Source organism: Phodopus roborovskii, unplaced genomic scaffold, assembly GCF_943737965.1.
Source record: "Phodopus roborovskii unplaced genomic scaffold, PHOROB, whole genome shotgun sequence".
Taxonomy (NCBI): domain Eukaryota; kingdom Metazoa; phylum Chordata; class Mammalia; order Rodentia; family Cricetidae; genus Phodopus; species Phodopus roborovskii.
The window spans coordinates 675,506-698,109 of NW_026126645.1; the positions used below are offsets into that span (position 1 = coordinate 675,506).

The 22,604-nt window shown below is 54.4% G+C and overlaps 1 protein-coding gene across 1 annotated transcript; it reads right to left on the minus strand.

The window, feature by feature from the left end:
* Positions 1-4,832: 4,832 nt before the first annotated feature.
* On the minus strand, positions 4,833-17,572 carry Selenon (selenoprotein N). The gene is made up of 12 exons (XM_051173622.1): positions 17,346-17,572; positions 16,814-16,931; positions 13,413-13,546; positions 10,891-11,100; positions 10,586-10,710; positions 9,911-10,048; positions 8,244-8,325; positions 7,906-8,094; positions 7,511-7,616; positions 6,444-6,556; positions 6,255-6,356; positions 4,833-5,062 (listed from the first exon to the last, which is right to left on the minus strand). Exons 1-12 carry the CDS (start codon positions 17,526-17,528, stop codon positions 4,892-4,894), a joined length of 1,671 nt encoding a protein of 556 aa, XP_051029579.1. The 5' UTR covers positions 17,529-17,572; the 3' UTR covers positions 4,833-4,891.
* Positions 17,573-22,604: the final 5,032 nt, after the last annotated feature.

Sequence of the window (22,604 nt, forward strand, 5' to 3'; positions counted from 1 at the left end):
ATTCTGCTCATGCATCACGCCGGGTCCTCAGATCATTCGTAGCCGCCTGGGTTGCCTTCCCAGGCTGCTCAAGACAGAAACGAAGCAACCGATCGGCCACAGCAGGGCCTTTGCCAGGCACCGCAAGCGCTCAGCTTTAAGAAACCGCCGTAGTCGACAGCAACTTAGCTCCGAGGCCCCGCCCCCCGCGTGCCCGCTATCCGCTCGGCAGCCCCGGGTCTTCGCACCTCGGCGCGGCCGCAGCCCCTTCCACGGTGGCAGTGTAGGCGCCGTCTCTCTCGGCGGACCCGTTCCGCTACAAGGAGGGCCCCGACCCGGCGGTCCCGGCGGTCCCGGGCCAGGGAGGAACTTTGCCCGGCGGCGCCCGGCGGACACCCGCGCCCACTGCGCGAGGGGCCCACGGCCAGCCCAGGTAACGCCTCGCGTCCCCAACGGCGCGCCCCCCGCCCCCGCGAAGGCGAGCCGGTCAAGGCCAAGGTCGGCCAAGTCCCCACGGCGTGTCCGTGGCCCTTGGACCCACGGGCCGGGTCGGTGCCTCCAGGCCGGCGCAGGTCCTACAGAGGCCACGCGGCCGGGGCGCGAAGCCTGGGGTCGCAACCTTAACGGCTGGGTAGACCCCAACGGCTGGGTGACTTGGCGGGCAACTACGCCTCGGGACTCGTGTCCCCGCCGGGGGAGGGGGCAGACAGCGGCGCCTCCCGCGAGAACTCGCACGAGAATAGCAATCACGCGCTCCCCCTGCGCCGGGACGGAGGCGCTGGCGGCGGACCGGCGGCGCCCACCGCGCCTGCTGGCCGCAGCGCCCCGCGATGGGCTCACCTCAGACTCAAGCTCCGGACTCACCTCAGCCCCTCCTACTCCGGCAGGCGGCCGAGCCTCGAACGTCACTTCCGCTGACCCGCCTCCGGAAGCAATCGTTCGCAACTGCGTATCCTGCCGCACGCCCAGGAGAGGCGGGCTTAACAAGGGGCCGGAGCGGACGCGGCCTCTGAGTGGACGGCACACCCGGGAGGCCACGCCCCCGTAGGCCACGCCCCGTAGCGGGTTGTTCCTGGGGCGCTGAGCGGTTCGCTGGACTTTGCTTCCGTGTTGCGGGCCGCATTTGTACTCTACAAATTTCTGGGCAACGGTGGTCCGCCCGTGTTGCAGTTCAGCACCTACTGTGGTTGGTGTCGTCCTCACTGCTGCAAGTCTCCGAATCCTCGTCTTGGCGTTTCTGCCATTCTTGTCTAGTCGACTCTCGTCCCATTGGTTCCCTGATACGGCCCCCAGCAAAAATGGATGCTTTCGCCTTCGATGCATACCCTCCAGTGCTTCTGAGTAGCTTTCTTCTGTTTAAAAGCTCGCTGTCTCACACACATGCATACACGTACACACGCATGCTGCATAATTCAGTTTGTGGATTAGATGGGTGGATTGGTGACACCCGGAGACTCCTTCCAAGCTCACAGGCTCATGCTGCTGGTCTCCATGGCATCCAGTTAAAGGGACACTTCATTTTCTGCCCTCAGTACATGGCTTTGCCTAACTCACCAGTTGCATTGCCTTGGTCCCAAAGCCTGTAATCCCCATCTGCCAGGGACAAAACTGTTGGCTTGGTGGGTGGACAGCCTGATGCAGTCACAATGGGCACTATGCCCAGACTTGCCTTACTACGCCCATGTATACTTTATTTCTCTATTGTTGTCCCCTTGAAGTTACAGTTATGCATTGCTGAAGAAAGGGTACTCTGAGGAATGTGTCCTTAGGTGACTGAGTTATGCAAACATCAGGGAGTGTGCGTACACACACCTACCTAACAATGTATGTACTACACACCTAGAGGAAATGGTGTAGCCTATTGCTCCAGGCTGTAAACCTGCACAGCTGCTACTGGTGCTGAATCCCAGGGCAGTTGTGTCACAATTGTAAGCAGGTGAGCAACCCCAGCACTTGGGAGGCAGAGGCAGTCGGGCTTCTGTGAATTTGAGACCAGCCTAGTCTACAAGAGCTAGTTCCAGGACAGCTTCCAAAGCCACTGAAAAACCCCATCTCGAAAAACAAAATAAATAAAAAACACAGATGGAGCACCATTCAAGTTCTAGATAACAAGAAGTTTTCAGTGTCTTTGTAGGATTGTCAAATAGCCTATCACTGACAAAGCCCCGCCACTGTATAGCACCTGACTAAATACTTCTTACATTTTTTTTTTTGTACTTCATTTTGCACTGGTCCCCATAAGAAATGTAATGATTATAATCAATCCCCCTCACCACACTAGTCAAAGTGATTCAAGTACAAAAGGCTGGTTTGGCTCTGCCGTCTGGTTTGTGTTCCAGAGCCCTTTTCCGCAGAAGGCTAGGCGGTGGCTGACGCTCTGGCGCTGCATGTTTCCCTTGCCCTCCTCTGACTCAAGCCTTCTTTTTACAGGTCTTCCCTCTCCCTACACTCTCCTCGCCATGTGTGAGCGCTATATATGCCCACGTGGAGAACAAAGATAACTAGGAATTGCTCTCTCCACCACGTGGGAGTCAGGGCCTGAACTCAGGTTGTCTTGGTAGCAAGCACCCTAACCCAGTGAGTGATCTTACCACCCTACAGGCGCCTTTCCTCCCGTGACTACCTAATGCCTGTCATGGGCTCCACTTTGAAGACAACGGGTTTAACTTTAGGACCATTCTCCACACAAAGGTCCAGGTTCATTGTATGTTTTATCATTCTATGACAAACTCACCTTAGGCATGTGACTCAAGCCCTCTGTTGACAGGCAAGGCTCCAAAGACAGTCCAATTCAAATGTGTTCATCCTTGCCCATCTCCCAATAGGGACAGCAGTCAGACCTCGGAAGGACGAAACCAAACATCCTGCTCAAAGGAAAAGCACCAAGCTTCCTTAGATGCGCCAGTTTTATTACAGGACATGCTGGGGATGGGGGCAGAGGGTGACAGGATGGCAGCTGGGGATGTGCAGAAGCATCATTGAAGTCACAAAAGTCCCAGCAATCAGTACTTCACATAGGAACAGAATTGCTCCATGTGGAGTCCACTCTGACCCCTTCTGAGGCTGGGTGGCACATACACATCATGCCTGCTAGGCAGCAGAGGCACCTTGAAGCTCACACACATACCTCCACCGGCCAAGACAGAGAACCCGGCTGAGCTATTGGCACCTGCTCTGTTCGGTCAGATCATAAATTATGATTTCGACTTATTTATTTATTTATTCAGACAGGGTTCTCTGTATTGCTTTGGAGCCTGTCCTGGAACTCACTCTGTAAACAGGGCTGGCCTGGAACTCTGTGTCTGAGTGCTAGGACTGAAGGCATGCACCAGCACCTGGGAGTCATGATTTCAAAGGATTTCCTTGCCACCGCAGGGGGGAAGTCAGCACGGATGCTGAATCAAGCAAAGTCCCTCTCCACCCCAAATACAGCCTTTGGAGTCACACGTGGGTTTGACTCCCAACTCCAGTACTGAGGGATCCTGGCTTGAAAATGGGGGCGATTCTCTAATTCATTGGTTTGTTGTGAGAACGAGATGAGAAACATGGGGTGCTCTCTGCAGGGCACCCCAGAGGCTGTGACTCCAGTGGCAGACAGCGGGAGCTGGGCTCAGGGAATGGGTACCTGACTTCCGCCTCTGCCAGGCTGAAGACAGGGCAGGGAAAAGACCTGGGCACACAGGGAACTGGCTGATGTAAAGAAGGCCTTAACGAGGTTAAGATGAAGGCAGCTCTTGGGAGTGTGAAGCGCAGGACCGAGCTGGGGAAATGCTGACCCTTGGAAGACTATTTGTAAAAAACGTGGAAGAGAAAGAAGATGGATACATTTTCCCCCATGTGCAACTGCGAGGACATCAGGCAGGATCCACCTGGGATTTCAGACCCAGCCATCATACGGCTGCTGCTGGGGGGAGCCACTGTCCCCTTCTTTTTCCTCAGCATTCAGATTTATAAAAAATACCTATAAACTATGAGAAAGTTCATATAAAAACACTTTTCTGTGGGCATAAAAAAGACTGGCTGTGGTCAGTGGTTCAGAATGTGGACCAAGTCCCTAAGTGTGGCCAAGGGGAACTGGTGACGATGTAGTGGCAAATGAATGTGTCCAAAGCATCCTGGGGGCCTAGGCAGTGCTGGCTGTGCTCTTTGGCTGGGCTACACTTGTGTGGAGTAGAGGGCAGGGTAGGAGGTGTGCTGGGGACACTGGCTCCAACAGTCACATCATGAACCTGTACTGGAGCAGGCAGTAGAACCCCCCCCCCCAGAACCCCATTGCTGAAGTACAACCTACTTCACAGTGAACTTCTCCAACTTCCCAACAGGACTGGGCTGGGGTCCTCAGGTCCATGAAGTGTTGGGAAGGCTGGCAGGGAGACACTACGGTCTCCGCCTCTGTAGAAGGGCTCTGTGCAAGGCTCCCCACAGCTGTCTCCAGCTGACAATGACCCCAAGCTGTGGGCACTGGCCACAGAAAGCTGGCTGGGGATGGCCAGGATAGAAGGCTCCAAACAGGCATGGGGCTGGCAGCCTGGCCCCCCAGGCCCAAGCTCTTGGATTTCTTTGGCTTGAGAGGGGAGCCAGGCAAGAAGGGGCAGTCTTTCTTTCCAGCCTACTCCTTATTCTTCACACTGAGGCCCTGAACTGTGTCACTATGTGGAAGGTCCAGGGAGATCACCCCAGAGTGTTGCCTTTGGCTCACTTACACACTCATCCGGGCTCCTTCGTTTATCCCCCATCAGTCGGGCTAAGCAAAGGGAGCAGCCTCACTTAGCCTTGGAGCTCTCCGGGCAGCCTGGGAATGAGGTGGGGACCATTTCCAGTATGAAGTGGACAGAGGACCCTGTGGCTCCAGAGCGTGTGGCGAGAGTCTGCCAGGCTCTCACCAGGTTCAGTTTCTTGAGGATTAAGCACGCTAGGGCGGGAGGAGGGGCAGGCCACGCCGGAGTCCCTCCCTCAGGAACTGCATGTACGTGGCTGTGGACGGGTCCTCAAAGGTCGATGAGAAGCTGAAGACTTTGTTGTCCATGTCTTCAGGCTTCATGGAGGTGATATCCAGGAAGTAGTTGGCGTTGATGTGGTGGACCTGAGGGAGGGGCTGGGTGAGGAGAACTGGAGAGGCCAGAGGTCATGTCTGCCCTGACCATCTCAGCCTCCATGAACTTCACTCGGGTGACATCAGACAGGCTAGCACGCTGAGGGTGGTCACACTGGCTAGAGCTGCCCAGGCCAGGCTGGTCCCCTCTTCCTCAGCTCCCATGTAGGCCTCTACCGAGGGAGTACCTCCCCTCCCCGCCTTACTCACCTTCAATACCACTCTTTCCTCTACTATGCCTTACAAATGGCCTTCCTTCTGTTCTCATGACCCCTGAACACCTATCCCAGTGCCCAGAGCTCAGGGTGATTTCTTAGAGTCTCTCTATTCCAGTCAGAATGCCATCGTGCCCTTGCCTTTCTGCAGAGCTTGGTGGAGCGTGTATGCAGGGAATGAACAAATGTGTGAGGCATGGATGAAGAACCCAAGCAACGGAGGTGTGAGATGAAGGCCAGTCAGAGTCTCCCAAAACCCTGTCTCCTTGTCTTCAGGACCTCAGGGTAGGAGCCAGAAACATGCATGAGCCAGCTGACTGTCCCTCCAGGCCTTTACTCCCCAACACTTCCAGGGGTTTTTCTCCCCTGAGCTTGGGCCAGCAGAAGCCTTAAGCACACTGTCCTTTCTTTCCCCTGCACCCAGCTCCTGCTCCTGGGCTCCTGCTCCTGGCTACCGCCCCCTACAGGCTGGCCAGTTCACCACCCTCTCATAGTCCTGTCTTTCCACTCTGGCCACATTGATACTGAAGATGGGCAGAGCTGCTCAGAGTTGCAGCCTGGCTCTGCTACTCTGAAAATGGGCACATTTTCCAAAGCTGTTGTGACCTGATGCCAGGCCCTCTAAGAAGCCCCCAGGGAGAGGAGGTTCTGGAATGTTGGCTCAGGCCAGATCCTCCTCTATTTCTCTCTACCCTCCTTCCGTGGCTACAGTAGTCCAGGGAGCCTTCCCTTGGGCCATGTTTTGTCTGCTGAACTGATGAGGTTCCCTTGGGGACTTGTTGACTCTGCTGCCCTTCCCAACCCCAACCCCCACTGCCCCACACCTCCCCACAAAGTGCTTCCAGGATCTCTGGCTCAGGATCCCTAAGCCATTGATGGAAGTGACAGCCTCAGACCAGCTGAGACCAGCTCAGGCAGAGACCACCCCTCCTGTCCCTTTCCGCTGCTCCCTGTCCCCTAGGACCTACCACAGTGCCGTTGGGCAGGCAGATCATCATCTCCACAGGGAAGCTGTACTTCTCCAGATGCAAGCCTGCCAGCTTTCTGTGGAATGGGTTCTCCTGCTGGATCTGTGAGGACAATGATACTTCCTGGTACCGGGGCCTAGTGCCGTCCTGGGACACTCCACAGGCTGCTCTCCCTGACCCCCCACTCACCTGCAAGTCTTCCAGTTCCTTTACCAGGGACCAGGTACTGATGAAGCTCTCATTGAGGAGCGAGAGGATGGGCGGGCTTTCCAGGACAGTCTCCCGGAGAGTCCGCCCCGAACCTGTTCAGGGCAAGGCCAAGCGTGAGTAGCGCCGATTTTAGAGCAATGACCTCAGTTTGGGTAAATCCCGGCAGGCTGCAGGATGTCTCTGCACCCAGATGGAAGGAGTAGATACTATCCAGGAGTGGTGGCACATACCCATATCCTAGCACTCAGGAGGCTGAAGCAGGAGGATGGTGATGAATTGAAGGCCAGCCTGGGCTACATGATGAGTGAGTTATAGGCTAGCTTGGGCTACTGAGACTTTGTCTCAAGAAGTGATACAGCTAAGAAGCTAAGAGCAGACCCCAAGGAGTAGATGCTAAATGAAGAGGGAACCACAGGAACCCACTGGCACCGTGGGCTGCGCTGGGAGCTTGTTAGCAGCACCAACTTCTCAATCCCACTTACTCTGTCCCTAGGGCCTTTACACAGGCACTCTCTACCCCAAACCCTCTTCCCCTGTCATGTGACTAAGTCTCTATTCATTGCTCAGAGTCTCAGTTTAAAAGTCACTTTCTCTAAGAAGTCGTCCAACTGCCCCCACCGCACTTCACTTCTGTTAATCCATTTTGAACTAACTGTTGGACACCCAGAGAACTTTCCAGAAGAAACCCAAGCCTAGCTTCTGGCACTGTTTCGTCTCACTCAGAGTGAGTGAGTACAAGACACACTGACACCCAATGTCACGACTTGGGAGTCGGTACACTCTGCCCATTTACTCAAGATTTATAGGCTTGAGGGGAAGTTGCTTGGTCAAGGTCACTAAACTAAAAAGGTTGAATATGAACATGTCTGCCTGGCATCATTTTCTAGGCACAGCCCAAGCACAGCAAACCTCCTTGGGATCCGGTTCTAGGTGGCCCAGGTCCTCATGGCTCCATGTCCTGGTTGTACCAGAGCCTCTTGTGCCCAATTCCATTTGGGTACAAAGTTCCCCACTTTCCCTTAGAACTGACCAGGGGGTTCCCTCACCTCAGCAGGACTGGTCATCCAGGGCTCCCCACAGCAAGATGGAATGCACAAGTTTGTTCTCAGCCTTGGCCCTGTCAAAGGCCTCCGTGAATGGCAGGTAGTTGACCTGTGGTCAAACCAAGAGAGAAACCGCTGAGGGGCTGGGGTCCCATTCGGGGTTGTGAATGTGCAGCACATATTTATCCATGCGTGTGCGTGCGTGTGTGTGCGTGTGTGAGTGTGTAGGGGCACAGCTGAGACATGCGACCCTTCTCCAAGTTTAGAGGAGCAGACAGGAGTCTGACTCCTAAGCTGGCCTTGAACCCCAAGGGTCCAGCAAAGTGCCCATAGCTAGACCAAAGCTCCAAGCCTTGGTCTTCTTGGAGCCTTGCCCTGGTCTTCATGCCCAGTCTCACCTTCTTGAAGGGGTACATGGCCACCTCTAGGCGCCTGGCAGCTTCCTCCCAGCTCAGCTCCTGGTGCCACTTGATCTCTTCAAATACAAACTGGAGAGGTTCTCCCGAGGGCAGGCGGCTGTCAATCATGTTGCCATCCTCATCCAGGATCACAGAGGGCACTGAGGGGCCCATGGCTTCCAGCTCCATCTGGGCCAGAAGACAGTGGTGATGGGTGTCTCAGAGAGGGGCCCTGAGAAACCTTCAGGGGTGGTCTGCTCTGCAGAAGTGGGGAGATGGGGCTCAGGGAAAGGCCTTGCTACTGGATATTACGTGGGTGGGGGCACCTGAGTGTTCACCTGGGGTATGTAGCCAATGTCCACCTCCATGTTGCTGGTCTCACTGGCCCCATACAGCCACTCCATGTCAACATTCAGGGACCTGAGGATGACGAGGGTAAAAGAACATCACCATCCAAGCCCATTAGTCAAACATCAGCTGTCATCTAATTTTGTTTGTTTTGTTTTTGGAGACCAGGCTGGCCTGGAACTCATAGAGATTTGTCTGCCTCTGCCTCCTGAGTGCTGAGGTTAAAGGTGTGCATCACCACTGTCCAGCTGGTGCCATCTAATTTAATGCAAGCAGATGTCCTATTAAGAGATGGAGACATCGAGACTCCACAGATATCACTGGGATTTTTGACAGCAGAGTCTGGGTCAGGCCTAGCAGTACACAAGGGGTTTCATAGTGTGACCCATACACTGCTCACAACCCTATGCAGCAGAGAGGTGGCCACTGCATCACTTCAGGACACAGAATGAGGCAGCAGTAAGAACCACGTTGGTACTGAGGTCCCTGGAAGAACCTCTCAGGCTGGCTCTTCCTGCAGAAGACAGCAGTCTGGCTTGGTGGTGCAATCTGAAGGTCAGCCACACGGGGGAGCCCCAGGACCGCTGTTAAGCAATAGTTCTTGTGAAAGTGACTGAATACCCTCAGAGCTGTCCCTGAGGCCTGGAAGCAATAGCTCCTGCCTGTGTTATTCAGTCCAGGACACTGAAACAGGAACACTGAGGCCAGCCACACCCCACTGGGCAAAACTCATGAGGGTAGGTGTACTACTGTGTCCCTGTCCTGCCTCTTTCTCACAGTGGGTTCAGGCTCTCCCAACCATGGTTACCCCTGCTCCATGGGTGAAACATGCCAGCAGTCAGTCTTCTGTCTGGAAGGTGAGGAAATTAGGGCCCAGAGAAGCCAGGGCCTTGCCCACAGCCACACAGCCCATTGCTACCAAGAACAAGCTTTGAATTGGGGCCTCAGGACTCCTAGCTCCGGTCTCAGCCTTGCCCAGGTTCTCACGGGCCTGCTAAAGCTTGCTTGCTACCCAGGAAAATGCTACTGAAGCCATCCCCACCCTCCACACTACCCAACTCAAGTCCTCTGATGAGGCAGATAGCTGGCACAGAGCTGTCCCAGAAGTCCCACCAAGACTCTGGTCACCCCTTCCCTCAGGCCTCTCCATGTGCCACTTCCTGTGCTCCCCAAGGGCCTGAACTAGATGTCCCCTCTCTGGGAAGCCTTCCTGGACTCCCCTAGGCACTGTCCAGCTGCCGACCTTCCCCTCAGCGGCACAAGTAGGTTAGGTTGGCCTGTCTTAGGAGGACAGGGAGCCTCAGGGTGGCTCTACTGTCCACTATGGGACAGTGAAGACGCCGGCTGGCTTGTTGGGCTCAAGGGCCTCCATCTGCAAACTGTTAGCTTCCCACAGAGGTGGGAGGCGTTCCTGGAGATGTCCGTGAGTAGATAGTGGGGCCACTTAGCTACCTCATGCTGCCTCTTCTTGGTCAGCAAGTACTCCCACCCGCCTTCCCCTTCCCGTTCCCTCCCCCACCCCGGAAGTGGTGGTGCTGAAAAGCGAGCGAAATGACAGGGGCTGGAGGGTCTCTGGGCCCCTTGCTGTCTGAGCTCAGGGAACAGGATGGCAGCTGCAGTAGTAGGGTGCTGAGGCTGTGCTGGAGCCAGCTCCTACCTGTGATTGGGCACGAAGAGCCGGAAGTCACGAATGTGTGTAGCATCTTTGGACAGGACGATATGGCCAGTGAACTGGCCCGGTGAGAACCAGAAGGGGAAATCAGGAGGCTCACTGAGCTGGAACTCGGCGTGGATCCTGTGGGGAATGGGCTTGCTAAGCCTGGACCCTCCCCCAACACCCCTCCCCCAGGGCTTATGGAGCCTTAGCCAAACTCCTGTGGGGTCAGGGGCAGGAAGAAGGCAGGATACATTTCAAATGCCACTACTCTTGAAGGCTCAATCTCTGTGCTGCCTTTCTTGGAAGCCTTGCCCTGATTCTCTCCCCTCAATGTCAATGCCCTTTTCCAGGATGGGTACACATGTGTGTGCGCGCACACAAATGTGTGTGTCTATGCGCGTGTGTCTATGCACATGAGCGTGCACACGCATGTCCCATATCTACCCTCTGTGTGAATGATACTACCCTTGCCACCAAACAGTTCCAGTTCAGGGCTAAGCCAAGTTCCAGACACCTCTCACCAAACTGTATGCCCTCTGAGGAAGTCATCACTCCCCTGACCCACCGAGGAGGAAACCAGGGTTCAGAGAGCCTGAGCCCACAAGGAGAGAGGTGGTAAACTTTGGGGTCAATGGCTAGGCCTTCTTCTACCTTTCCAAGTATTGTGACACTCACCGGAACATCACAGTATAGTAGGAGTCACTGATGGCAGTTAGGCAGGCCACGGTGCCCTGAGGGGCAAAGCGAGTCTTCACGAAGGGGCGTGGGTGAAACATGCTTAGTAGACGATGGATGATGACCTAGGGATAACAGTGAGATCCTGGCTGGCTTGTTAGACCCTGGGGCCTAGATCTGTAAGCTGAGGCCCAGAGGGAGGGAGACTGAGGGGAGGGATGCACGGTACTTGGGTCTAGGTTCAGATAGGAAAGGCCACTCCTGAGCTGGGGCCAGGTGGAGGCCTCATCTTGCATTGTCCTTACCTCCTTGTCCTTGGGCGGCGGCGGGTAGAAGCGGTTGTTGGACAGATAGCCCGTGAAGACACTCAGCTCTCCAGGGATAATCCACCAGGGCTGGCCCAGCTCCTGACCTGGAGGGGGCAGGAAGGGCCGGAAGTGGCGGGCAGCAAACACTGCAGTTGGTGAGGCTGCAGTCGTCCAGTTGCGGAGGCCTGCCAGAGCCAGGCGAGACACCTGGGGACAGGGACACCAGTGCTCTAAGGATGCCCTGTTTATGTCTCTCAAGCCCACCCAGACCATAGGCTGGGACAGCAGAGGGAGCATGGGGAAGGTCATGCCTCAGAGATGGCCATAATCTCAGCACTGTCCTGCCACAGAGAGGCTTATCTCACACACACCCTGCTCCAGCTTCAGCGGCTTCCCAGGTTCAGGCTAGGCCAGGGCAGCTTGCTCAGGGCAGGTAGCTGAGTAGTTGGAGGTACAAAGTGGCCTAGACCAGGGTGGTTGAGCTATGGCTTCACAAAGTTCCCATCCTCTGCATAAGCCTTCAACCAGTGTCAGGGGCCAGGCCCTGCCCCAGGGTGCCAGGCCCTGCCTGCCCCAGGCTATCTGACTCCCTCAGGCAGGCTTGCTTTCCCTGCAACCACAGCAGACAAGAGTTTGGGTTTGCCGTTGAGTGTGATGATGGAGAGAAATGAAAAATCCAGAAAACTCCAGAGTTACGAGCAAAACCGGGGGAAACGGAAGCTAGGTCACTCTCCAGAAAAACCCTGCCTCCAGTCACCTGCTCCATCATGTTGGGACCCTGAGCAAGACCTTCCCACACCGTTTCCTCCCTGTGCAAAGTGTGTGGGCAGAGCGCTCAGTCAGCAGCCACATGTGCCACCCAGCTCAGAGGCCGGACCCTGGAGGTATGTGAGCCCTCCTTCATGTACACCCTTCTGTACTCCCTCCATGGTCCTGTGGGTACAGGCAGGTGTTGTGCCCTTGAAACATCATTACCAGGGCAGGAGGGCCACCACCCTCCCCTGGGGGATCTGGACCACCGGGAAACTACCAATCCTTGCTGGGCAGCAGGCTCCTCACTCCCTCTACCCTCCACAGAGGCAAGAGCCAGGCTAGGAAGGAGGAGGAGGGAGGAGAGGGAGGAGGAAGAGGACGACGAGGAGGAGACTGGTCCATGGAGCTTCCATCCAGAAGAACCAAAGAGGCAGGCTCTCAAAGGAGGGCCAGGCTGAGCTGCCTGCCTGCCAACCCTGCAGGGCATGGCGCCAGAGGAGGGCTCTGCGCTGTGGTGGGGTTGGGGCACTGCCTTACCTCCCTGAGGACACAAGACCCCCTTGGTTCCTATCCCCACCACCTTTGCCACCACCCTGGGAGCTACCTGCCAGGCAGGGCTATCACTACTGACCCCTCCTCCACTCCAGTCTCCCACAGAAAGCTGAAACTATGTTTCCACTCACAGAACTCCCCCCCCCAATGTGCGGTGTCCTAAGTGGTGATAGTCTCTCCCTCCCTCCCTCCCTCTCCCCCTCCCTCCCTCTCTGTCTCTCTCCCTCTCCCCCCTCTCTCTTTCTCTCTCTCATCAGCACACCGAGCACTAGTCCTGAGCCAGGAGTTTGAGTCACCTGCTCTGCTCCCGGCTTTGCATCAGCAGCCACACTCTGCTCTTTTCCCTTCTGCATCCTCCAGGCTGTTCCCTCCATCCATCCCCCTGCCTCTACCCACTCCAGGAACTGGTCTGCTTGCTCCCCCACCCCTAGCCTGGAGAGCACAAAACTGACTTCGCGGCCAACCCCCCAGGCCCTTTGCTGTAGGCTCCTCTCTCCATGTCCCATTGGCCAGCATGCCACTCACAGGCCCTGGGCCAGCCACGCCTGCCCTCTGGCCTTCTGCCACCTTTTGCCACAGGCTCTAGCTCACGCAGAAGTGGGGCGTGGCTGAGCTGGTACAGGTTGGGCACAGAGGGACCGCTCGCTGCTCGTGGCAGAAAGAAGGGCAAACGAGGAGGAGAGATGCGGACCCAGTGATTAGGAAGGAACCCGGAGGATCTGATAGGAGAGGTGACAGCCAGCAAGGGGGGAGTGACCCTGCAGTGGGCTCACTGTGTCCTCAGGGCCTGGAGCTAGAAAGAAGCTGCAGCACAAACACAGGTTTATCTCCCCCCTCCTCTCCCGCAGGAGATTGTCCCCTCCACAGTCCCTGCCAGATGCAGAACTACACACCTGCCACATGCCAGGAATGAGGCCAGGAAACAGACAGACAGTGCCCATCAGCAGGGCTCCATGACTCTAGCTCTTTGCTTCAGCCCACCCATTTGTCCCAGGAGACAGCCTCTGTGAGAGGTCACCCATGCCAGGAAGCTCTCTCAGACTTCCCTGGGTGGAGAGGGGCTCCGGCACCTCCCTCCTGTTCTTCCGCCAGACCGAACTGGAAAACAAGCTCAGCTTCCTGGATGTAGTGGGGACCCTGGCAGGGGAAGAGGGCGCAGGCCTGTCCTCGGGAGCAGTTTTGACACCAGTGGTCCTTCCGGTGCCCCGACTCACCCCTAGGAAGCCATCTTTGCTCTTGCTCATGGTCTCTGTGAGCAGAGGCTGGAATCGGGCTTCGATGGTAAGAGTCTCCTCACTGGGGTCATGGTGCAGCTCCTCCTCCTCGTAGCTGGCCACAGGAACTGACCCTGTGGGACAGAGGTGGCTGGAGAGGCTCTGCCCAGGGCTCCAGGCCTCACTTCTCTCAGGATGCCTGGGATGAGGGAGCTAGGCTCAGGACAGGGCTGGTAACTAACAGTCACCAAGGTGACAAACACTGTGCACGCGATCCTCCTTCCAGCACAGCCCAGGCGCAGGGGAGATGAAGCCACTTCCCCACTGTCACACGCTAGGCAAGGAGGGAGTCAGGACTCAAAGCCAGACCAGTGTCACTCTGAATTCATGATTAGTTATGACCCTCTTCTGGATCGTAGGGGAGGATTGTGAGGGACTCATTCAAGGGAAACTTGGCAAAGAGAGAAGCAAGACATATCAGGCTACAGGCTATGATGTCACTGGGTGAGCACCGCTGGGCGGAGACTTGACCTGTTTCTCCCTGCTCTTCTGGCAGCCGGCCGTGGCCTCCCTGCATGAGGAGTTTAAGGCTGGATAACCTCTCTCAGCTCTCCCATAGGGAGATGCAAAATCCCTCATCTTTCCCATGTGGACGGAGCCACGATGCAGGGTTAAGGGGAGGAAAGCTAACTTCCAAAGCAATGACAGAATGATTGTCTATGACAGAATGAGCATGCTGGCTCTATCCTACAGGCTCCCAAGACTGATGAAGGTACAGAGACAATGCCTGGCACCCGCCAACCAGAGTCACCAGACTACCCAGGCTCCCTCTTCACACTGGCTGCTCAGAGCCCATCTCTGCCTAGTTCGTGGACTCCCCAAGGTTAGGCTCAGGAAACCGTCCTTTCAACCACAAGCCCACAGCAGCCCTGGGCTGGCAAGATGGCTTAGCAAGACTTGAGTAAAAGCGCCTACCACATAAGCCTGACCTGACGCCTTTCCCTGAACATGTGCTACACAGACAAAGCTAGAGAGGCTCAGCCTCAGCAGGCCAGTGGTGGTGCAGGCCTTTAATCCCAGCGCTCGGAGGCAGAGGCAGGCAGATCTGAGTTTGAAGCCAGCCTAGTCTACAGAGTGAATTTCAGGAGAGCCAGGGCTACACAGAGAAACCGTCTTTAAAAAAAAGAAAGAAAAGAGAGGCTCTGCCTCAAGGAAGAGAACCAACTTCCAAAACTTGTGCTCTGGCTTCCAGGTGTGAGTTATGGCTCACGAGTGTGCATGTGCATATGCTATGTACTAATATAAACAATTTTATGTCATTTCGCTATCTGCAAGTCAATGAAGTAAAACCTTTGTTATTATTTATTTGAGACAAGGTCTTAGGCTGGCCTGGTACTTGCTATGAGGATCAGTCTGGCCTTGAATTTGTGTTACAGTTCCCTCTCTGCCCCCTAAGAGCTGGGATTACAGGTGTGGACTACCACCAGTAGGATTTTAAAACAGCAATCTGAGCATCAGAGAAAGGAAGGGAGGGCTATGCAGGGTTTTTATAGTTCGCCTTGTATACGAACTGATTTTAGTGATAATTATTAAGAACAACTGGGCCTTGGTTGGCTCAGGTCTTTGTTGCTACTGTTGTAATGACCCTGTCCCAAAACAAAACAAAGATAACTGGGTATGGTGGTACAGACCTATAATCCCAGGTATTTGAAAAGCTGAGGCAGGAGATTTCAAAGTTCAAGACTAGCCTGGAATTTAGAGTGAGCTGAAACCCATCTTGGGAATCTTAGTGAGACTATTTCAGAATTAAATGATGGGGCTGTGCTGGGCGTTGGTGGTGCACGCCTTTATCCCAGCACTCGGGAGGCAGAGGCAGGCGGATCTCTGTTGAGTTCGAGGCCAGCCAGGTCTACAGAGCTAGTTCCAGGAAGCTAGGGCTGTTACACAGAGAAACCTGGTCTTGAAATCCCTCCTCAAAAGAAAAAAAAAATGGGACTGGACATGGCTTGGTGGTTAGGAACTTTGGTTGCTCTCTGCAGCTCCTGGGGATCTGATGCCCTCTTCTGGCCTTGGAAGGTACTTCATGCACATGGTGCACATACATGCAGACATACATGCAAACACATAAATAAATCTTCTAAAATTTGCATTTTCACCTGACTGTTCTCCTCTAGCAGTGACCACAGCATCCTGGGTCGGCAAGTGGCCATCCTTCATCCCCATCCCTGAAAGCTAGCAAGCCCATGACAGTACTATGGTGTATCTGCCCCTGAAAGCAATTGCTTTCTTTCTCCTTGCCTCTCACCCCCTGACAGACTTCCACAACCAGTTGGTGTCTAACTGGGTACCTAAGATCATAAGTCTGAGAATATAAAAGGGAACTGGGGATACTGAGGCAGGGAACATTTGAGCCAGAGGTCTGCCTGGGCTATACAGCTTAGCTCGGTGGTAAAACATTTGAGCAGCATAAGCAAAGCTGTATGTTCAACCTCCACTATCTCCAAAAGCTGGGAGGCGGGTGTGTGACGGTGGCAGCTGGGGAGATGGCTCACTTGCCTCACAAGCATGAGTTCAGATCTCCAGACCTCACAGAAAAAGTCAGACAGAGTTGTGTACGCCTGTAACCCCAGCACTATGAGAGGGAGGTGGAGACGAGAGGATCACTGGCCGCTTACTGGCCACCAGCCTGGCATAAGTGGAGGAGTCCTGGGCCAGTGAGAGACCCTGCCTCAAACAAATGATGGAAGGCGTCAGAGCACTGACACTTAAGGTTGCCCTCTCACCCTCCCTCTCTCCCTCTCTCTCTCTCTCTCTCTCTCTCTCTCTCTCTCTCTCACACACACACACACACACACACACACACACACTGACAGCCGGGGGCGGGGGGCAGCGTTCTTCATTTTAAGAAAATTAATGATTGCACCCATGCACCACTGGCTGGCAGGTGCTAGGAATCTCGCACACCAAGAGCAGTGCAAGCAGCTGTGACTCCTAGTTTGGCGACTACAGGCATATTGGCCATTGCACACAGCCTGTCTGAATCACCATCCCTGTGAGCCAGGGCAGGGCTCCTCAATCGGATGGCCAGGTCTAACCTGGTTCTCTGCCTCCTAGCCTGGCAAGTGGGTGTCTCCATCTCCTGTAGTCTAGCTCACAGGACAGTGTCCAGCACCCCAGGCCTGTGCCAGGTGTAAAGGCTGAATCTCCACAAACTGCTACACGTGCTACACGTCGGTGATGTGGCAGGGCAGGTGTTACCATTCACAACCACGACTGAAATGGGCTTGGGTGCCAAAGTAGCTCATGCACCCACTAGCCAGAAAGTAGTGGTGGTGGTGGGTAGAATGGGGGGGGGACCCGACCTGGTATGCATGCCCTCGGGTGCTCAGCTTCTCCAGTACCTGTGAGTTTCTCTGCAATGGGTTTGAATTCCTCTGGGCTGATGTACATATCCTGGTCAGTGTCCAGCGAGGAAAAGAGAAAGAGACCATCCGTACCCAGAACCTTCAATGCCGATTCCTGTTTGGGAGGAAGGGGTTGAGCTGCCAGGCCGCTGCCAGGCCCCAACCTCTGCATCCCAGTCCCCTAGCGTGCAGCTGCTTCCTGATAAAGTAGCGTCATCTTCCAGAGTCCCCTCCATACTTGCCAGCCCATTTGTTCAAATAACCAGCTCAACAGTCCCAGAGTTCCTTGTCCCCTTTTCAGTCGCTGCTGGTCCCTGCCTCACATCCACGCCTCCATCCATTGTCTACTGTGGGTGCCTTCCCACCCCTTCCAAAGGCCCAGTCCTACTTTACACCCTGGCCTGGCCATTGTCCCCTCCAGCCTCCCCAGTCCCCTTCCCTGGTGGGGGGCAGAGCTTCACTCTGCGCCTCTGTCTGCAGCCACTGTCCCAGCAGCCCCGCGCACCGTCCCTCTCCAGTCCCCGCCGACCTGCCGCGCGGCCGCCTTGGCATCGGCGAGGAGCGCGCAGGCCCGGGCAGCGGCGGCGGCGGCCACTGTGGCCACCAGGGCTCCGAGCAGCGTCAGGGCGCGGGCGCGGCTGCGGGGAGGCGAGGGCTGCGCGGCGGGGTCCGGGCTGTGCGAGCGGCGCGCGGCTGGGCGGGCCCGGGCCATGGCGGCGGCTCCCGGGCTCCCGGCGGCTGCGGGGACCGGGGAACGCACGGCGCGGGCAGCGCGGGGCGGAGCCGGGAGAGAGGGCGTCAGCCGGGCCCACTCTGCCGGCCGGGCTCTGCCCAGGGGAAGAGGGAGGCCCCGAGGGCAAAGCGCCTTTTGAGCCGGCCCACGGTCCCTGTCCTTACCTCACCTCTCTAAAAAATAAAATAAGATACATAAAATAAATTGCTTTAGACATCCTTTTACTCTGTAGCTCAAGCTGGCTTGGAACTTGCTGTGTTGCCCAAGCTGGCCTTAAACTTGCAATGATCCATCCTCCTGTCTTTGTCTTCCGAGCCTTCAAGTATGATCACTCTCACCCCTGCACACACAACTTGTCTGTCTTTGCCTTCCTTCCTCCCTTCCATCCAGACGTCAGTTATTTTTGCAAAAACGTGTGTGTCGTTTTTGAAGAATGCTGTTGAAATCGTGATCTAAGATACCCATTGGGTTTAAAAAAAAAAAAACTGGGGAGATGGCACAGTGGGTTGTTGCATAACCCACTGTGAGTTCGGATCCCCAGCACCCGTATAAAGCCAGATGTACCGGAACACATCTATCTGTAACATAGGAAGGCAGAGACGGGAAGATCCCTGGAATTTGCTGGCCAGTCACACTAGCTGAACAGGTGGGCTCCAAGTAATATGGTGGAGTGATAGAGGAGGGCACATGACATCAACCTCTGGCCTGTGCGTGCCCACACACATGCACACATACACTCACAGAACCAGTTATCCACAAACACACTTTATAATATCAGAAGGGAACGTGGCTGACCAGGTTTTAGCCATACATTAAAACGAGGCTGATGCTCAGTGGTCACCATGATGACCAGACCTGGCCTGTTCTCTGCAGCACCTTCAGGCATCTGGAGCATAAGCAACATATGATGAACCCCCCACCTCTCCTCATGGTCCAGCTGAAGGGCCCTTCTTCAGATTGCTCTTGATCACACACAGCTGGTGAGCCCCGAGGCTTTCACAGCCCAGGGCCAAGGTTTCCTCCTGTGTGGAGTGTCCCAGAGGCCCTTCTGAGGTCTGTGGAGAGAAGGAGTCAATGGCTGCTGGGACTATAGCCTTGGCGGGTGGTGTATGTAGTGCCAGTGGGTACCAGCCGGATCTGGCTGACATGGAGAATAATGGGTTTTTTTATTTTTTATTTTTCTGGAGGACACTGGGCATGCTCAAGGACAGGGATGCAATTGGAGGAAATGTTTCCCTATCGGTCCATCCCCAGGGGTCCAGCTTCCTGTCAGGCTTCCTTTAATTATATCTGGCTCCAAGGGCCCAAGGTGACTGCTCTTTCCCAGAGAGCATCAGGCATGAATTTCTAGACAAAACTCAGGCTACAGGAAAGAGGCGTAGCCTTTGGAGACCACCACCAATTTCCATGCACCATGCACGACACTCCCACCCTATCCCACCCCACCCCACACCCTGCATACCCAACCCCCTGGGGTCTGAGCACTAACGGGGGCCAGGCCATTGTGTGCTGGATGGGGATTGGTTGGATCATAATATTGTCTTATTTTGTTTACCTGGGTCCTCAGTGGTCTACACAGCCCTGAGGACCTGAGTTCAGATTCCCAGCACTCATGCAAAAAGTCAGTGTAGGGCCCACCTATAATCATCCCAACGCTGGAGGCGCTCACAAGCCAGCAACCCTAGACAACTGCTGAGCTTCCGGGTCAAAACACGAGACAGTGAGCAAAACTTGATGTTGCTGATATTCTGTAGCACTTGGGTCACTAGTTGCCATAGTGCCAAGAAGGCAGAGCCTTGTCTTCCCAGCACCCATTTATGCCTTCCAGAGGTGGGTATGCCCCATGTCTGTTGGATAGGTGGCTTCCAGGAACATTCTAGGGCTGTGGGCTTGGCCTAGCCTTGCCTTATGCTCTGACTACACATCCTCAGAGGACTCACAGGGCCTGACATCTGGTGTTGATGTCCCAAGCTCCTAACTCTGCCACTTCCAACTCATTATAGCTAATGTTTGGGGACACCCTACACAAAACAGATGCCATTAGGAAACCAAATTCTGTTCTACGCGAAAGCACAGCTAACACAGTGCAGGTCAGGACAGAAGACGGATGAGCCAGGTTCCCAGGAAACAAAGGAGGGAGATGGATTTGCCAGGCCCCTTTTATTTATCACACTGGGTTTTTGTTAAAGGCATAGATTCCCTGCTATGTTAAGGGCATAGATTTCTGCTGCCCAGGCAGGGGTGGGAATTGAGGAGGGCACAGCCTTCTTACAGGGGCCTGACCAGGCTGCCCACACTTTAAGCAGGGGTGGAAGGGTTTCTGTGTCCTGGCCTGCCTTTCTGTGGTACATCCATGTTTTTATCTGTGCACGTCTCTCTCTGCAACACATACACACAGTCTCTCTCTCTCTCTCTCTCTCTCTCTCTCTCTCTCTCTCTCTCTCTCACACACACACACACACACACACACACACACACACACAAGCTAGTTATTTTCCCTTGAAATAGGCTCTCATTGTGTAGATCAGTCTGGCCTTCTGCTATGACTACCTTGTTTCAGTGTCCTGAGAATTGGGATGACAAGCATGTACTATGATGGCTTGCTGCCACTTCAAACAAACAAACCAAGTCAGGCAGTGATGGCCCACACCTTTACTCCCAGCACTTGGGAAGCAGAGGCAGGTGGATCTCTATGAGTTAGAGACCAACCTGGTCTACAAAACAAGTTCCAGGACAGCCAGGACTACACAGGGAAACCCTGTCTTGAAAAAACCAAACCAAACCCAATAAACCAAAAACAACCAAAAAACAAACAAACAAACAAAAAACCCAAAAACATGACACAACAACAACCCTTCTACTAGCCCAAAGAGCAGAAACAACCTAGATTTTCACCATTGAATACATATGACAGCATAGTTAAGCCTTAGGGGAAGTAGCCAGATGCAGAGGCCACAGATGTTAGGAGTCCATTAACAGGAAATGCCCACAGTGGGCAGATCCATGGAGATAGAATGGATAAGGGGTTGCTATGTGCTGGGGTGGGAGGGTGTGTGTGACTTCTAATGGGGACAGTTTTTCTTTTCTTTTTTCTTTTGTATTTTAAAATTAGATGTGGGTGATGACAGAATGACTATAAATATACTAAGAATATTAATCACACACAACAAATGAATAGATTTTTGTGGCATGTAAATGATATCAGCAAAGCTACTTTTTTTTTCTTTGTATGACCTGGATCTTGCTATGTAGCAGAGGGTGACCTTGAACTTATGATCCTCCTGCTTCCATTTCTCGAGTGTTGTGGTTATAAAGCCTGCATCACCCCATTCTAATTAGAAGGGAAAGGGGGACACAAAAGCCAGAGCTGTCCCTTGAGAGTAACATCATGTGGGCTGGGCCAGTGTAGGTACAGGAGAGAGGCTGGAAGTTGCAGAGAATGTTCTAGAGCCAGAGCTGGCACTTGCTGGTGGGTTGGAGGGAGAGAGGAAGCGGTATGTCTCTTGAGTTCCAACTATGGTCTCTAGCTCATTGGCTGGTGGTGCCATCTTGAGGGAGAAGCCAGGTTGGTCCAGTCTGCCAGGCTGGTCCACACTGCTAATGTTAGGGGTCACCTTTTTGCGTGACTGTAGGTCACACAGAAGTAGGTCATGGGCTACTAATTCCTGAGCTGCCTGTAAATGGCATCTAAAGCCCCAAGATCCAATGAGGTCATTGGAGGGGGCTGAAGAGAATCGGCCTTTGGCTTGTGTGACTACAGGACACTGTGCCTGGGGGTGGCAAATGGCTTCGGCTGGGTTCACAGGCACAGGCAGGGCTGGAACTAATTAGCTAGAAGGTAGATCTCTACTGGGGACCTGGACGAGCATGGCATGGCTCCTGTGGTGTCCAGGGAAGGGGGGAGAGGTTTCTTTCCTGCAGCTCCTGTGTAACTCTTCAAAGGAAGAAGGCAGATGCCCAAAGATGTCTCAAATAGACACTGATTCTAGTCTGGTTGGAACAGAGGCCTGGCTTAGCTAATCTCACTGCCCACCAGCTTCCTGGGGCCTTTGAACAAAAAAACACTGTGCTGGCCACACCTCTAGTGGTTGTGGGCATCGCTGGACAGGGCTGAGGACCACCTGGTTGTCCCTGGTCATTGAATGTCTGATCTAAGAGTTTACCATTATATAACCCATGTTCAAGCCCTCTGCCCCTCAAACACACACCCTACTGCCAGAGTAGACAGGAAAATGGAGATAGCTGACATCAGTTTGACATCTGCGGCCTTCCATGAGTTAAAGTCAGATGGGCAGCTGGTACTTACTGTCCCAGGTTCTGCTCTACAACATACTGGGAACATCATGGACCTGTTGAGTCAGAGGCCATTCTCGACTACATAGGGAGTTCAAGGCCAGCCTAGGATACATGAGACCCTGTTTCAAAAACAAAATTCAACTGTCCTGGGCTAGTGAGTGGAATGTGAGCTGTCCAGACTTGGGGTGCCAGACACAGTGTGGGGAATAGCAGCGGGCACAGCTGCCTCTGGGGAACAGCTGATTGGCCTGTGCCACCTTGTCTCTTTGCAGGTGAGGGGCTGGCATTTCCTGTCTCTAATCCCTCCCAAGCAGCAGGAAGCATCTAGAACCAGAATGAATTGGGCCTCCAACACCCCCCAGGCAGAGGGGGCCAGCACTTTCCTTCGTGGCAGCCCCTGCCTGGCCTCCTCCTCCTGCCCATGGGCAGCTGGCAAATCTTCATCTCCATTTCCCAGTTTCAGCCGACTCGGGCTAACAGCAAATGCTTGCTCAATGAGAAAAGCAGAAAAGCATTGGATTTATTGCTTGGAGAGTTTGTTCCATCTCCTGGGCCTGCTTCATGCTGTTTTCTCTAAGTTTCGAAGCATTGTGTTTAAAAAAGGAGAACTTCCGATGGCAGTGTTTTGCCTCACATTTAACGGGGCTCTACAGTTTACAAAGACGTTGGCATAGTAACAATAACAACTGTCACTGCTGCCTTGCTGAAGCGGGGGAATAACATTCCTACAGGGGACTACTCGAGTAATCCCAATGTTTC